The 15024-nt window shown below is 34.1% G+C and overlaps 3 protein-coding genes across 8 annotated transcripts; 2 read left to right on the forward strand and 1 right to left on the reverse strand.

The window, feature by feature from the left end:
- Nucleotides 1–2190: 2190 nt before the first annotated feature.
- LOC102612639 (histone deacetylase 9) lies at nt 2191–8946 on the reverse strand. 5 transcript variants are annotated; one of them, XR_008050985.1, is made up of 16 exons: nt 8771–8946; nt 7912–8024; nt 7700–7817; nt 7016–7090; nt 6677–6896; nt 5855–5918; nt 5373–5465; nt 5164–5272; nt 4920–4969; nt 4749–4839; nt 4580–4650; nt 4247–4345; nt 3502–3568; nt 3245–3369; nt 2616–2726; nt 2191–2497 (listed from the first exon to the last, which is right to left on the reverse strand). XR_008050985.1 is itself a non-coding variant. In XM_052432201.1 (15 exons), the coding sequence occupies exons 1-14, from the start codon at nt 8805–8807 to the stop codon at nt 3287–3289; spliced, it is 1290 nt and encodes a 429-aa protein (XP_052288161.1). In that variant the 5' UTR covers nt 8808–8946; the 3' UTR covers nt 2535–2726; nt 3245–3286. The 5 variants fall into 5 exon arrangements, 4 of the variants coding, with proteins under 4 accessions (XP_052288161.1, XP_052288160.1, XP_052288159.1 ...); XM_052432201.1 differs by lacking the exon at nt 2191–2497 and having other exon boundaries at nt 2535–2726; XM_052432200.1 differs by lacking the exons at nt 2191–2497; nt 2616–2726 and adding an exon at nt 3019–3091.
- Nucleotides 8947–9061: 115 nt separating this feature from the next.
- On the forward strand, nt 9062–10564 carry LOC102612945 (hypothetical protein). The gene is made up of 3 exons (XM_006471326.4): nt 9062–9227; nt 10067–10229; nt 10334–10564. Exons 2-3 carry the CDS (start codon nt 10068–10070, stop codon nt 10379–10381), a joined length of 210 nt encoding a protein of 69 aa, XP_006471389.1. The 5' UTR covers nt 9062–9227; nt 10067; the 3' UTR covers nt 10382–10564.
- Nucleotides 10565–12547: 1983 nt separating this feature from the next.
- LOC102613430 (protein BUD31 homolog 2) lies at nt 12548–14925 on the forward strand. Of its 2 annotated transcripts, none has more exons than XM_006471328.4 (4): nt 12548–12711; nt 13351–13558; nt 14112–14299; nt 14683–14925. In XM_006471328.4, the coding sequence occupies exons 2-4, from the start codon at nt 13465–13467 to the stop codon at nt 14836–14838; spliced, it is 438 nt and encodes a 145-aa protein (XP_006471391.1). In that variant the 5' UTR covers nt 12548–12711; nt 13351–13464; the 3' UTR covers nt 14839–14925. The 2 variants fall into 2 exon arrangements, with proteins under 2 accessions (XP_006471391.1, XP_006471392.1); XM_006471329.4 differs by having other exon boundaries at nt 12566–12711; nt 13420–13558.
- Nucleotides 14926–15024: the final 99 nt, after the last annotated feature.

Genomic DNA, 15024 nt, shown 5'->3' on the forward strand with positions numbered 1-15024 from the left:
ATCAGTCCTACAATATAAAACAATCATGAACATCAACTCATGGCCCATAAAGAACATGGTCAACATGAAAATTTATTCATTTTCTGCAACAGATATATAGCCTATTTTACCAAGTATACAAAGCATTTCAAGGGGGTACATTCCCAAAGCGCATGAACATGCTTGCTTTTATAGCCAAGCAACTCATTTTTTTCCTCAGCTACGTGCAGCCCATTCACAAAACTAAATTAACAATTCATAACCCCAATGTCATCCATACATAATTGGCCACCAGCAGATAACACAAAAAACAAAACAAAATAAAAATAATAACCAAGCAAGGTTAATTGAATCACCGATATGGTTACATTTAACCATTACAAAAAGAAAGAAATATGTACCTTCAAAGTTTATTGCAAGATAATAGCCCAATCATTCTACAAAATCTTCTCCAAGGAATTATTTCCCTCTCCTCCTTCAACGTAGTGCTTATTGCAATCAAATTAAACAAGCAGTACTTGTTACTAATGCCTTCACTTATTCTAACAAATAAACATGATCGACACTCCTAAGCAAATTACCATTGCCATACTGTTGCAAACAAAAATAAACATTTTTTTCTTTTTAATTACCTGCTTCCTCCGTTCCAGTGGCACAACAATAGATCAAGTGCATGTCAGAAATTGACTCTGTTCTAAGGCAAATTGATGTGTCTAATTGCTAAACTTCCACAACCACCCAATATCTTTTCCAGTTGGTTCTCGTTGTCATGTATCCGCCGTGAATTTTACTTGCATCGTTTCTGCCTTTATCGGGAGACACCAAGACTTTAAACTTCACAATAGCAATTTCTAGGGGAAATTGATCGTCATTTTTGGGGGTGAAAAAGAATTCAATTATCGGATTTTCTGGGGGAGGAAAAGATTTTGATGATCTTAATTCCTTCTTGGGGTGTGAAAAATCTTTTGATGAAGGCCTCTGGTGGACACTTATTTAACATTTTTTCCTTTGTTTAATTATTAAATTATCTTTCAACAACCGGCAATAGGCCTTTACCCATTTTTCTTTTTCGACCGTTAGATTCATTCAGTTTACATCCAACGACAGTTTAGGATGGAGACAAAAAGTGTGGTACCTTACCACAGTGGTAACATAGGCGGATCCGTAAAGATGTTACAATTTTGATGTAGTACTACAAAAGCAAATGTTAAGTAATGTCAATTCTGCAACAAATTAAATATGTCTGTGGATGGACTGAGAAGAAACGGCGAAATTCAAAAGATATTCTTTATGTTGAATTTAAGTCTCCAACAATATGCTTATGTTAGTTCATGGATTCTCTAAAAGCCACCTTGATTAAACTAGATATGCTGTCATTTTCAAGCTGGTACTATTAGTACTAAGTTGCAATGTACTGTAAGTGTTCTCATAGTTGTATTCAAAGTGTTTGATCTTGCTACAGAGCATAGTCACTTGAATCACTTCATCATTCTACTCGTGTAACTTGGTTGTTTCCTTCTTGTTTTTTCACCTCTACCTTTTTGTTTTACTCCAGTAGGACAATTAATGGCTGCCATGAGACAGCAAGTACAACATTGATTGGTCATAAGACAAAAGTGCTTAGTTAATGTAATTGCAAGTGATTCCCTAGAAACAACTACAACAATGAAGTGCCGCAGGCCTCAACTGTTATATATATATATGTGTGTATATACCCCTTTGCATTTTATTTTGCGCGAAAGTCCTGCTTTTCCAGCATGATTTGTTATAGGAAATGGGAAAATTTTGCTGTGATGAAAAGGATGGGAAGTTCAGTTTCAGTAACCAGAAATGAAGCCCGTGAGGGCCATTTTGTAGTGTACACGGCTGATCAAAAGCGCTTCTTGATTCCTTTATGGTTTGTTTACTTGAGAATTTAGGGGATGAGAATTAAGAAATAGGAATAAAATATATATTTACTTGACAAAATATAATTAAAAATAAAAATAAAATATGTGGATTCCACACAATTTAAGAATAAAGAATGAGAATCTCATTTCATGGAAGGTTGGAATAAAAATTCCCATTTCCTAAATTGACTTTTATATTCTTCTAATTTTTTTATATTTTTTGAATTACTCTTGTTCAAATCACAATTAAACAGATGTATCTTCAAAAAGTGATTTTAAGACAACTATTGGCCTATTGCAGTTAGTCTGGAGAGGAGTTTGGGTTACAGGTTGATGGGCCTATGACAAGGCGTTAGTCTGAAGAGGAGTTTGGGTTACAGGTTGATGGGCCTATGACAAAGCGTTAGTCTGAAGAGGAGTTTGGGTTACAGGTTGATGGGCCTATCACACTGCCTTGTCATGCATCATTTATGGAGACCGGAGTACATAATCATGTTGATTGAACAGCCAGCCGCTAAAGATCTAGAACAAGCTTTGCTCATCATGTCCGTTGATACCAGTTGCCGCACATCATTATCACTTTTACATGGCGAGCAAACGAATCAGCGGAGGCTGCTACTTGTTTGCCACTGTTGAAGAGTAAATATTGTAGCATCAGCCTCCCTTATAATTTCTTAAGAAAGTTCATTGTCAAGTACTATGACACTCATTTATTGAATGACGAGATGGTTAAATAAGTAATTTTACTAATTCATGATAGTGACTCCATATGCGGGCTAATGAATAAGGACATATCAATCATCCAAACACGGTAATGTACAATGCCCTCCCGCTCCATTGAAACTCCTAGCTACACTTCTGAAAGTTTGATCAGATTGAAAAGTATAAACATGCGCTTTGTATAGCAATACTTGTAATACATGACTGTTGTAAAACAGAATCAGGAACTAATAAATAAAAGCAAGTAGATGCTTATAAAGCATTTGCTTTTACATGGGTGTACAAAAGTTGAAAAAGGAAAATAAAGTTTTCCATGTCAATAATCACAGAATAACTACTCCATTGTTGTGCTTTCGAAAATAGATATTGCAACGGAAACACAAGAAGCCACGAGGATAATTGAATTCAATGGTTGCAGATTCCTAGTAGATAATTTAACCAATTCTTTTCAATATCAAGATGGCAACATGCTCAATTTTGTTGAACTTGTATCGTTATCCTGCCTAAAACAATGGGTAGAATACAAAATACTTCTACAATTCAGTCAAAAACAAAAGATTTTAAGGTGAAACAATATGAACAGATGCATCATTGATAACTTTTTCCTAATTATCCAGGTGCTAGCCATCAATTCAAATTTAATTACAACACTTAACTCGAATCTGCCCTCCAAAGGGGAAAAAAATTGCTCCGTTGCGTTACCCAACGTCCATGTGATCATTATCATTGTCTCCTTCGTAGAATTCATCATCACGCTGGATTTGCTTGTCTTGAGTGTGCTCTGAAAAGACAATTACTTTAGTTAGGAAAACAAAGAATCACATGATGAAAAAGAAATTTTAAAGATCATATGAGAAAGAGTTAGTGTGTAGGCAACAGGAACAACAGAGCAAAATTCAGGGATTCAACTTACGATCCATTCGTTCATCAGGGTTCTGCTCATCTTCATCAAATTCAGGAATATAGAAGTCGGGTGGAACCTGAAACTCATGAATTACTGCTATCAGCAGCCAGAGAATGATAAACTGAAAACCACATATTAGCAGGCATGTAATAACCTCTAAGTTGCCATCCAAATCAAGAGGAGTTCAAAGTTTTAGGCCATCCTGATCAAACATAGATGTTTCATTATTCTAGACATCTCATATTATTTAACATGAGTAATCCATAATAACAACTGGATCTTAAGGATATAAAATTGCTGTTAATTGAATACAACTTTACCCCATCATAAATTTTGTGAAGAATGGATCATCATTTCAGATGCAACAAAGACAGAAAGTAATCCATAACCAGGAAAACTTATTGCTGGGTCACAGCTAATCAGAAGACAGCCAACAAATTGATGAATGATGAGTAAAAAGCAACTGAATGAGTCAGGAGTGATGTGAATGCCAGATCGTTAGCAAGAATGTAACACAAAAATTCAATAATGAGTAAAAAGCAATTGAATGAGCCATGAGTGATGTGAATGCTAGATGGTTAGCAAGGATGTAACACAAAAATTCTGTAATTTGTACAAGAGGAAAGGAACTTCGCATGATGTGTAGAAAAACCAAGCAAAAGTAACAATATATAAATAATCAGTCAGCTATTACAAACATTATTAGGCTCACTGATTACTGGATTTGTTTGACAACTATTGTCATATTACTAACCTCTTGCATCTGAACACTTGGAGCATGTTGTATGGAACGAAGATTTTCTAGTACTTGCATTTTAATCGTGCTAAGATATGATTTGCTATTCAAATTCTCCTGCTCAATCAAAGAAAATGGAAGTACATCATCAGGAAGGTTGCAGACCATCCGCAGGAAGGTTGTAGGGTCAATATCATAAAGACCATAAATTTCACATGATAGACCATGTTGATTAGCTCTTGCTAGGCTCAACTTGAATGTATCTAACCTAGCTGATTAAATGTAAAAAATAAAATAAAGAATTTGTTTATTGAAGAGAATAAATTTATCAATTTCTTTGAAACTACATACTATGTGTCCATTTGGAATTCTCAATGAACACTCGGGGGCAAAATACTTGATATATTCATTTTCTGGAATTTCTGCAAGAAACAGCAAATTAACGTAAAAGTTAGAAAATGTAATTCAGAATAAATGAAACTGAAATATTCAATTGAGGCAAAAGATTAAATTGGCATACCATTGGGAAGCTCTGTATCTAAAAGAACTCCTGTTTCAACAGTCCAACACCGAGCAACATTTTCTTTAGTGTATCCGCCACCTCCAGTGACCTGCAGGGAAATGTTCCTCTCTACATTAAATTTGTGACACTAATGAACTGCATGTACAACTTGAACAAATAAAAACATACCAGTAAGGGTAGATTGAATTTCTTGACAAATCGAACACATTCAGCATGACCTGTGAAAGCCTCGCAAAATCATAAGAAAGGAAACACTAATATCAACAATTTAACATCAATGATTGACGCATAGCCAATAACTCAAGACCAAGCAGATATCTTCAAGTCTTCAACAAAAGAACACCAAACAAGCTCCAAAAAATGCATTAAATTAAGGGGGAGAACAAAAGTCTCAATTACAAAGATTATGCACCATCAATGGAGAGATTGAAGCAGCCCAAGCGATCCCCAGCAAGAGAATCTGCTCCGCATTGAAGAACTATGGCACCTGGTGCATATGTTTCAACAACCTTGGAAATAATCTACAAAACAGATATTTCCAAGGAAAAAGTTTACACTTAGACACCATTAAGCCAAAAAAGAAAGTTATCCAGCCATTAGATGTTTGGGACCAGAACTTACTGTCTTGAAAAGTCGAGTGAAGCTAGTGTCATCAATTCCATCCTTGAGCGGGACATTTATAGCGTAAAACTTGCCTTCTCTTTCTCCTATTTCCTTCAATGAGAAATTGAGAATGATTCTTATTTATCAATCCAATTTCAACTTTGGCAAGAAAATGGCAATAACTAATAAAGACGTTCCCAAACAACAAAGAAAATAAATGTAGACATATTCATGTTACTGAAAAAACCTAGAGCAATAGAAATTTAAAGTAAAAGACATAAACAATGTGACAAAACATTGAATACTGCAAAGCAGTAACAGACAAAAGAAGTATTCATACATTCAGCAGTTCACTGAAAATTGACATAAAAAGCAAAATAATTACCAATGCACCTGGACTGAGGTCAGTGGTATTGGCATCTTTTTTTTTTTTGAGAAGCAGTGGTATTGGCATCTAAAAGATACAAATACAGAAAACAAAGGAAGACATTAATAAGTACCTTAACATCACCAGTTCCAGGAAAGAACAGATCCCCAAACTTGTGAAAACTAACAGTCATCACCCTGCATTTTGAAATTCACCATGTTAATTTGAGTTGAATAGAACAACAACCATATTGAGTAGCATAATCTATGCATTTCTACGACCATTTTCAGAATGTCAGTTGTGTTTCTTTAATCTATTTGGTCAGCACTATGTAATTATCAGTCCATTTAATGGATTTACCACAGCCAGCCTTCTAGAGACCTAAAAAATTTAGAAATATATAAGAGGTTCTTTCAAAAGCAACAGCAAAATATGATTAAAACAATATTGTGCCACGGGGAAAACCTATTCAACCGATAAAGAAGATAGGCTTTTAAGAGTACTTCATGGTTTGAAAAATCTGGCTTGATTTGTTAATTAGCATGTTTGAATAATAAATTTCAAAAATAGCAAAAACTTGACTCATGTATCTAGGATATTTTTTGTTTGAAGCTATAGTCAGAACATCCCAACAGCTGATCATAAGCTGCAAATACCAACTTAAATTAAACTTACAGAAACTATTTACATTATCATTAGAACTCCACATACATTTAATTTATATTAACTCCATAACATGTTCAGTTATCTATCATGAGAAACATACTTTACATCTGGGTATGTCACCAGAATCAAATATTTTGTCAGGTTGTATCTGCAAGTTTGAAGTAGCCTAATGCAATCAGCAGTGAGCTGCAGATAGTATTTATCTTGATTGCTTTAAATAATTGGATATCTCATCACTTTACATCCCATAGTAGTTATAATTCATTGAACGATAAAAAAATTATACTACCTGTCAGTGAAATAAAAGGCTTCTTCAACTCCATCACCATGATGCACGTCGATATCAATATACAACACACGAGCATGATATTTCAAGAGCTCCAGGATCCCCAAAACCAAATCATTAATGTAACAAAAACCGGATGCTTCGCACTTCTTAGCATGGTGTAAGCCACCAGCCCAATTTATAGCAATATCACAGAGCTGATTGTTTAATCTACGTGCAGCATCTGTATGCAAAGGAAAACCAGTAGTTAAGAATGGAGAATGAAGACGAAAAGCCAAAATTAATGGATAATGGAGACGAAAAGCCAAACTCAACAGCAGCTCTATGAACCTTTTAAATTACCTATTGTTCCACCAGCATAAATTTGACAAAATTCAAACAAGTTTTCAAAGACTGGGCAATCTTCTCCAAGATTATCTGAGGAAAGTAAAAATAAATGAGTTAAAGTTGCAACCAAAAGTACTCAAGCATCGCTCAGTTAAATTTACAACCAAAAGAACCCAAGCATAAGTTGGAAAACAAAACTCAAGACTAAATAAGTTCAGCTATAAAAGAAAAGCACTAAACCAAACAGATCATAGACTGATGTCATATCAAATTTATTTCTCATTTTAACCAATTCAATTACTTGTGCTAAAAAGAGGCAGCTACAAGGAAAAGTTAATGATTGTGAACTAGATTGAAAAAGCAAATCACGCACCATCAAATTAACTTCAGTAACAGACCATGGCAAAGCTATGATAACTATCAAACAATAAACATCTGATCAAGTAACTATCTTCCCTTCATTCTGCTCACACCACCTTAAACAAGTAAATATTGGCTCCAAAGTAGATGGGCAGCCAATTTCTAAAGAACGGAGCAAATTTTTTCAAGATTTTCCATCTAATAGAATACTTGATTTTATATTGAGAGTAGGTTATTCCCTTCAAGAGGAAAATATTCATTACAATATTAGAAGTAGCAATAAATGATTAAAAAGAATGAAAAAGAAAATAAGGTAAGATTTGGCTAAATAGGCCATACATTTAGTTAATTCTTGTCGGAATAAATGTTGAGTGTCCGGTGTAATCCGATGTAAAAATTCAACATAATCAGCCGAATGGAACTGTGCAAGCTCCACTGGGTATGCCTTATGTGGCCGCTGCATTATACAACAAAGCCCTAAAATTTTTTTTTTTTATGTCTTGCATAATTACAAGTTATGCTAATGAAACAAAACTAAACAACCAACTAACATATATTTCCATCTTCTTGTGAAGATCATAGGAGAGAACCAGATGGTGTGTCATACAGAGCCGATGCGGTTTCATTGGATGGTTAGGCCCAAAATACACACTGCCCACATCTCCTGCAACATCCACACTTAAATATAAGCAAGAATCTATTAAAATTCAACCAAAAAAGAGAAAAAAAAAAGAACAATAAGTAACTAATTGCCATACTCAACATCCATAAACAAGAAAAATTGGTATGTCTTATCCAGAACATCTTCCTTAGCACCTTGTTCTTAATAGAAGACTACTGAATAGTGACTCATATTAAATTGGATGGTGCTAACGTGTGCCTGGGAGCGGAGCACACATTAAGAAAGAACACTAATCTCTAGATTTGCAAAAAATACTCGACATAATTAAATCTAATGTTTTTAAAAGATATTAGATTATTTACTTGAATAATTATTTAGTGCGTGACCTAAAGGCACACATCAATGCAACCCAATTTTTTTTTTTTTTTTTTTGTTCTTTTGTCTTTTTACATGCCAGTTACCAGCTACCACGCTTTACATTCAAATTATTCAATTATCATAAAGAAAAAGAAAATTAAATTAAACAACTTTATTAACTAGTATTTGGTTAGAGAAAGGTGTTGTTGTGGGGGGGGGGGGGAGGCAAAGGACCTGAATAGTTAAAAAAGCTAAACTTGAACTAAGCTAGGCCTTTAGTTTCAGTAGTGAGATGAGCCGAATTTTGGTTCAGTGATTAATTGCGCTAAATAGAATATAGCAGCGGTTGTAATTCTATCAAAAAAAAAGAAAAGAAAAGAAACGGAAATTAAATTAATTAATATACACGAAAAAGATTAACAGAATGGTACCGTCGTAAAAGTAGGAGATTTTGTCCTTGGAGCGCATTCTAGCGATCGGCCAATAGAGGATAAGTGGATAATATGGCTACGACGTTGAAAATTGCGCCATTGTTGAACACTTGAATTTGCAGAGGAGAGAGGGATGGAGAGGTGTGCATACGCTCGTCCGTACTGAATCACTTCTTTTATTTACGATGTCGTTCGAAGATAGACTGGGCCGGTGTGTTTAGCCACAGCCCATGGACCGATCAAAATATTCTCTGACCCCACCACGTGGCAAGTAATTAACGTTCACCGTAGTGAACTGTAAGCCTAGAAACCGTAGAGAAACAAAATCCCTAGAGAAATTTCAAGCCTTCTCAACTCTTCTTCATTTGCACATTCTGGTAGTTTCTTCTCGCTGATAGACTCGGCTACCGATATCTCGTTCGTACATTTTATCGCCCGAAATCTTCCATTTTTTCACGTAAGTCCTTCTTCTCCCCCGTTTAAGCATCTTAGATCTAGTGGAATCGATTATATATTTTTTAATTATATTTGTTGAAGCGATTTAAATCTTTTTTTTTTCTTTTTGATTCGATCTTGATAAGGTGATTGCTGAGTTTTCAGCTTAAGATAAAAGCTTGTTTCGAAATTCATCAAAATTAGGGTGTGATAATCCTTTGATTACTATTCTTTTCAGTTTGTTCAACCGTTGAATCGTAAAATTAGGGTTCATAGTCCTCACGTTAATATATTTTTGAATGTAGAAAAATTAGGGCTAGACTAGTTGTGAGAAGTTCTTGTGATTTAGGCTATTCAGTAAAAATTGACTTGTTGCAAGCCTGGGATGTAGACGACAGATGTAGAATTTTTTTTTTTTTCAATGGGATCACTATTTTTTGAATTGGAAATTGTACTTATTGGATCATTTTGGAGTACAGTATCATTTTGTTGAAACTTCAATGTACACGCACGTAATTGAGATCAGAATTTGGTAGTTTTTATTAAATTGTATCCTTCATACTGAAGCTTGCATGAAAGGGGCGTCCCTTTCTCAGCCTTGTACAGATAGCAGTTCTTTACCATTTTTCTTGATATATCTTAGTATATACTTTTGTTTTTTAGTTTGTAATCTTTTTTTTTTTTGGGATGCTGTTCTATGTGCCCCGGCCCCCCCCCCCTCCCCCCCCCACCAAAAAAAAAATAAAGGATCACATGCTTGCCTTTTCAGTTAGAAAGAGCATGATTAATTGGTTTGTTAGAGAGATTCAGGAATTTGCTTTGGCCAGACAATATTTATTGGTATCTTACTCTTTATTGTAGAATGTCGGAGACTGAGGTACCCTTTAGGCCACGGGAGAAGCTCTTGGAGAAGCAGAAGCATTTTCAAAGCATCCATAAACACACCTACTTGAAAGGGCCAATGGACAAGATCACCTCTGTCGCCATTCCAATTGCTTTGGCTGCCAGTTCATTGTATCTAATTGTGAGTGTGCTTCTTTGTGCTATAATATATCAAGAAAATTTGAATGGAATTACTTTCTCTCTATCTGTGGTGATGTAACTGAATTTACATATTGTGTTATTCAGGGACGAGGGATCTATAACATGTCGCACGGGATTGGGAAGAAAGAATGAGGAAGCTTGCTCTCTCTTTTTTTTTTTTTCTGTTAATGGGATTTTTGTATTTCCTGCTCATATTTCAAAGAATTCATCGTCCTTATACTTTGGACAAGTGTCTTCTGAAATTGATCTCTACTATGTTTTAATAATTGCAACGAAATGGAAGTTGAAACCTTATGATTGGTGCATTGTTTTTCAGACTGGTTTCTGATCCTGGGAAAGGAAGTCTTGGTTTGAGCTAGCTCGCTTAGTTTACTTAATTTGCTTTCTTCCTAATTTTTTATTATGCTTGCTTGAAGTCTTTTAAACCACCGCAAGGGTCTACTTTATGTAACTAGCCTCACACGGCTGTCTCCAGGAAACTGTAAAAGTTTTGGAGAATTCCTAATTTGAAGAAAAGAATGTTCATAGAAGTATGATTCTGTAGTTTCTGTTTGATCATTTGATGGCCATTCAAATGAATAATCATTGACAATATGTAGTGTGATGTCTGTTGGCCTTGCCCTTGAAGTATCGTAGTCAATAGAATTGTTATAAATCAAGATTTGCTTCTCTAGTTAAAAGACTTGCGGAAGGTCATTGAAAGATTCCTATCAAGCATTCAACTCCATAGAATGTGTGAGACTTGTGGGTGAAAATTAAAATTAATATGAAACGAACGTCCTTATGACCCCATGTAATCTCACTCTCGATATGTTCCATAAGCAAAAAGCTGTCTTGGTCGTAAGCAACAAAGGTGTAATTCATTGCGCAAATGAGTAATTTTCAAAATCAAACTACCACCGTGCTCAATTTCCTCTCATGGGCTTATATACTTTATTTTGGGGTAAAAGTTTGTTTAGTCGTTATATTATGAGGTTAGTGCACATTTAGTCCTTATATTTTTAAAAACACTTTAAAACGTTCCTACTGTTAAATATTGACACTCATGCCATTATTTTTTATTCTTTTTAACTTGTTTTTACAATATTACACTCTTACAATAATATTTCTTTTTTGAATATTAATAAAAAAAATAAATTATTAAATTAAACTCAAAAATAAAATAAAAACAAAAAAGGTATATATTAATTTTTTTGGAAGCTCACACATGTCTAAAAACTTCCAAAAAAATTAATATTGTAAAAAATTACATTATCAATTTTTTTTTAAAAAATTAATATTTTAACTCAAGAGAGTGTTCCACAAAAATTAATATATATTTTTATTTTATTTTATTTTTGGTGTTAAACTAGTAATTTATTTTTTTTCTTTTTAATAATGTCTAAAAAATTTATTATAATAGGGTAATATTGTGAAAATAAGTTAAAATGAACAAAAGATAAGGGTAAGAGTGTCAATAATTTAATGGTAGGGATGGTTTGAGGTATTTTTAAAAATATAGGGACTAAACGGATACTAACTTCAAAATATAAGGACTAAACGAGCTTTTACCCTTTATTTTGTTTAAAGGTAAAGGGGTGAGCACAGTTCTAATAAATATTTTATCAAAAACTTTAAATAGAGTTATAAAAAAATAAAAATAATAATAACCATAGTTGAACTCGAAATAGGGATGACAAAAAGTCTGAGCCAGCTCGGTCCATTCCCACGAACTTTGGCTCAAGTTTCGCGCATGAGGGTCTGGACAAGGGCTTAAGAAAAAAAAAACTTAGTTTAAGTCCAAGTCCTCTATTTAAAAAAATTATAAATTAGAATAATAAATTTAAATTTAAAAATTATAAAAAATATAAAAAATTAAGCTCAAATTCCTAATTTATATATCAATAATGAATAAAAAAACTTAGTTATAATACTAAACTCTCTTTTAAGTATTAATTAGTTAAGAGTGTTTGAATTAGAGAATCCAGTACAAAAAAATTAAATCTCTAAATTTTTATTTACTTTATTTTATTATTTTATTTTAAAATATTTATTTATTTTAATTCATTGTTAATTATAACAACTTGATTATTTTTAATTTTTTTTAGTTTACAATAATTTTTAAAAAATTAAAAAATAAGTAAAAGTCTAAACTCGTTCAAATCCAACCCAAACCTGTAGTGAACCCGGTCTAAGCTCAGCCTTTACATTTCTTTTCTAACGGCCTGAGGCATGGGCTTGAAAAAGCCAAGCCCTTAATTTGCCACTCCAACCCCAAAAGTGTACCCATAACGGCAAAAGCAAAAGCAAAAGCAAAAGGTGTACGTTGGACTGTTGCAGCTGTAGCATGATTAAGGATTTTGCTAGCTTACAGGATACAGCCCCTTATAAAATGAGTAAATTAGCCCACCGCGTGTAAGTTGCAGCTCATTCTTCATATCTACACTAGGAAGAAGCAAAAGGGCAAATCGAGCAACAAATTGGTATGCATTATGCTTCTTCCTCTCGGCTTTTTTCTTTCTGTTTTTTTTTTTTCTTTTTGAAGTTTTGAAGTTGTAATAAGCTATTTTAGGGATGCCGTTAAATTCATACGATCACTAGACCCAACTATCAACTAGGTTGGTTCAATGAAGAGATTTTTCTTTTTCCTTCAATTTAAGTTAGGTTTGTCTTATAATTGCAGAACGGAAGGATATGGAGGAGCAGTCAGTTAAGGGAAGATTTATAATGACATTAATCGATTCTGTGCCCTAGTTAGTTTCATCTGCTTTGTAATGAACTATGTCACATTAGTTTGTAGACTCAATCTTTAGAACAATAAGGTGCTGTACATTTGAACAAGTGATGATGAAGTCACCTATTCTTTTGATACCTACTTTGACTAATGGCTTTAAATGCATTTATTTGGAAAATCTTTTTATGGAAGTTCCTTAGAAAAAGCCGTAAAAGCAAATAACATTCACATATTTAGTGAAATGAAGTCCTTGTCTGCCAAATTGTCTGGCCAAAACTATGTTGTTTGTTTTCTTTTGCTACCCATGTGCCCGCATTGGTGAGAATGAATGTTCTTGTCGAACCAGATTGATGTAACACTTGCATTTCCATTGCTGAGTTGCATGCAGATCTATTTATAAGTTAGGTCACTTGGATGTGTAAGTTGGAGGAGGCTCTTGAAACTCTGTGCCTTTTAGCCTGTAGATTCAGTCGGTTGATTTGATCAAGCTACAGGTTGCAAAATGCCTAAAGTGAGGACAAACCGTACCAAGTATCCAGATGGGTGGGAGTTGATTGCGCCTACGCTTCGTGAGATGGAGGCTAAGATGAGAGAAGGTTGGGTACTGATTCTGATGAAATGTCCTCTTTCTTTTATTAAACTCTCTCATAATACTTTCTTCTGGCTATGTTTTTAAAAGAGTAAATGTAAATAATCTAAACATATTACATATGAGTTTGGTTCTTAATTAATCTAACTGCTGTTTTTGTCTTTAAATTTTTGTTTACAAGAGGCCTTCCAACTGTGCTAATTTTTATCTAAGTATTATGTTGATTCCCATCCAGAAGAGAAGTTTAATAAACTAAGCTATTTTTTTGTGGGTTGGTTTCAACTGGAAGTGAAATTCATGCATTGTTTGTTTCTCCCTTTCCATTGACTTTGTTATTTGACCACCATTGCTCTTGAAAAGAAAGATTTCTCCCTGTTTTTAAATTTTAATAACCCTTCCAATGTATGGCTGGCCGGACGTCTCAATTCATCTATAACATAAGTAAATTTTTATGTTTTGTTAGTTCAGAGAAGCAGAAACTAACACTGCAGTGACCCCTACTCATTTTTTATCTCACTTTGAAAAAAAAAATTAAGAATTTTCTGATTTCTGCTTGTCAGCTGAAAATGATCCACATGATGGCAAGAGAAAGTGTGAAACACTGTGGCCCATCTTCAAAATTGCGCATCAGAGGAGCCAGTACATATTTGACCTTTATTACAAAAGGAATGAGATTTCCAAGGAATTGTACGAGTTCTGCTTGGATCAAGGATATGGTGACAGCAACTTAATCGCTAAGTGGAAAAAGGTTCATACTTGCAGTTCTTTTATGAATAAATTATGCAAAGGAGTTTCTTACTTATTCACCGTTTAGTGATTTTCTTTCTTCTTTGGTTCAGAATTTCAAGCTTCTCCATGATTGAGACAATTTTGAAATCCAAAATTAAACAGTCCTGATATCTGACTTGTTCATCTGCGTAACTCACTCTGCTAGTGCACTTTTTAGCTTTTCTGGGACATGGGTTTTAACAAATATATTATTCAGTTCTTAACATATATATAGCTTTAGACCTCAATGATTTGTGAATATACTAATTAGATACCATCTAGTTGAATTACCTTTAGTGAAGCCTCTTTAATCTATTTCAATAGAAATATATTTCTCCCTGATATACTTCATTTGAAATGCAGCCCGGATATGAACGACTCTGCTGCCTACGATGCATACAGCCAAGGGATCACAACTTTGGCACAACATGTGTGTGCAGAGTTCCCAAGCACCTGAGGGAAGAGAAACATGTTGAGTGTGTGCATTGTGGCTGTAAGGGCTGCGCAAGTGGGGATTGATTTGAGTACTTCGTCTTGCTTTCTTTTTTGCATTTGATGTAGCTTAACTCTTGGAGGACTGATAGTATTGACAATCAGTTGAGCATGCGTGACTTTCTAACTTGCAAACATCATTAAATTTGCAGCTTAGATGATAGTATAATCTTGTTATTTATAATCTTAATTGCATTTATGGCTCACACTTAA

This window comes from Citrus sinensis, chromosome 8 (assembly GCF_022201045.2).
Source record: "Citrus sinensis cultivar Valencia sweet orange chromosome 8, DVS_A1.0, whole genome shotgun sequence".
In the NCBI taxonomy this organism is placed as follows: Eukaryota; Viridiplantae; Streptophyta; class Magnoliopsida; order Sapindales; family Rutaceae; genus Citrus; species Citrus sinensis.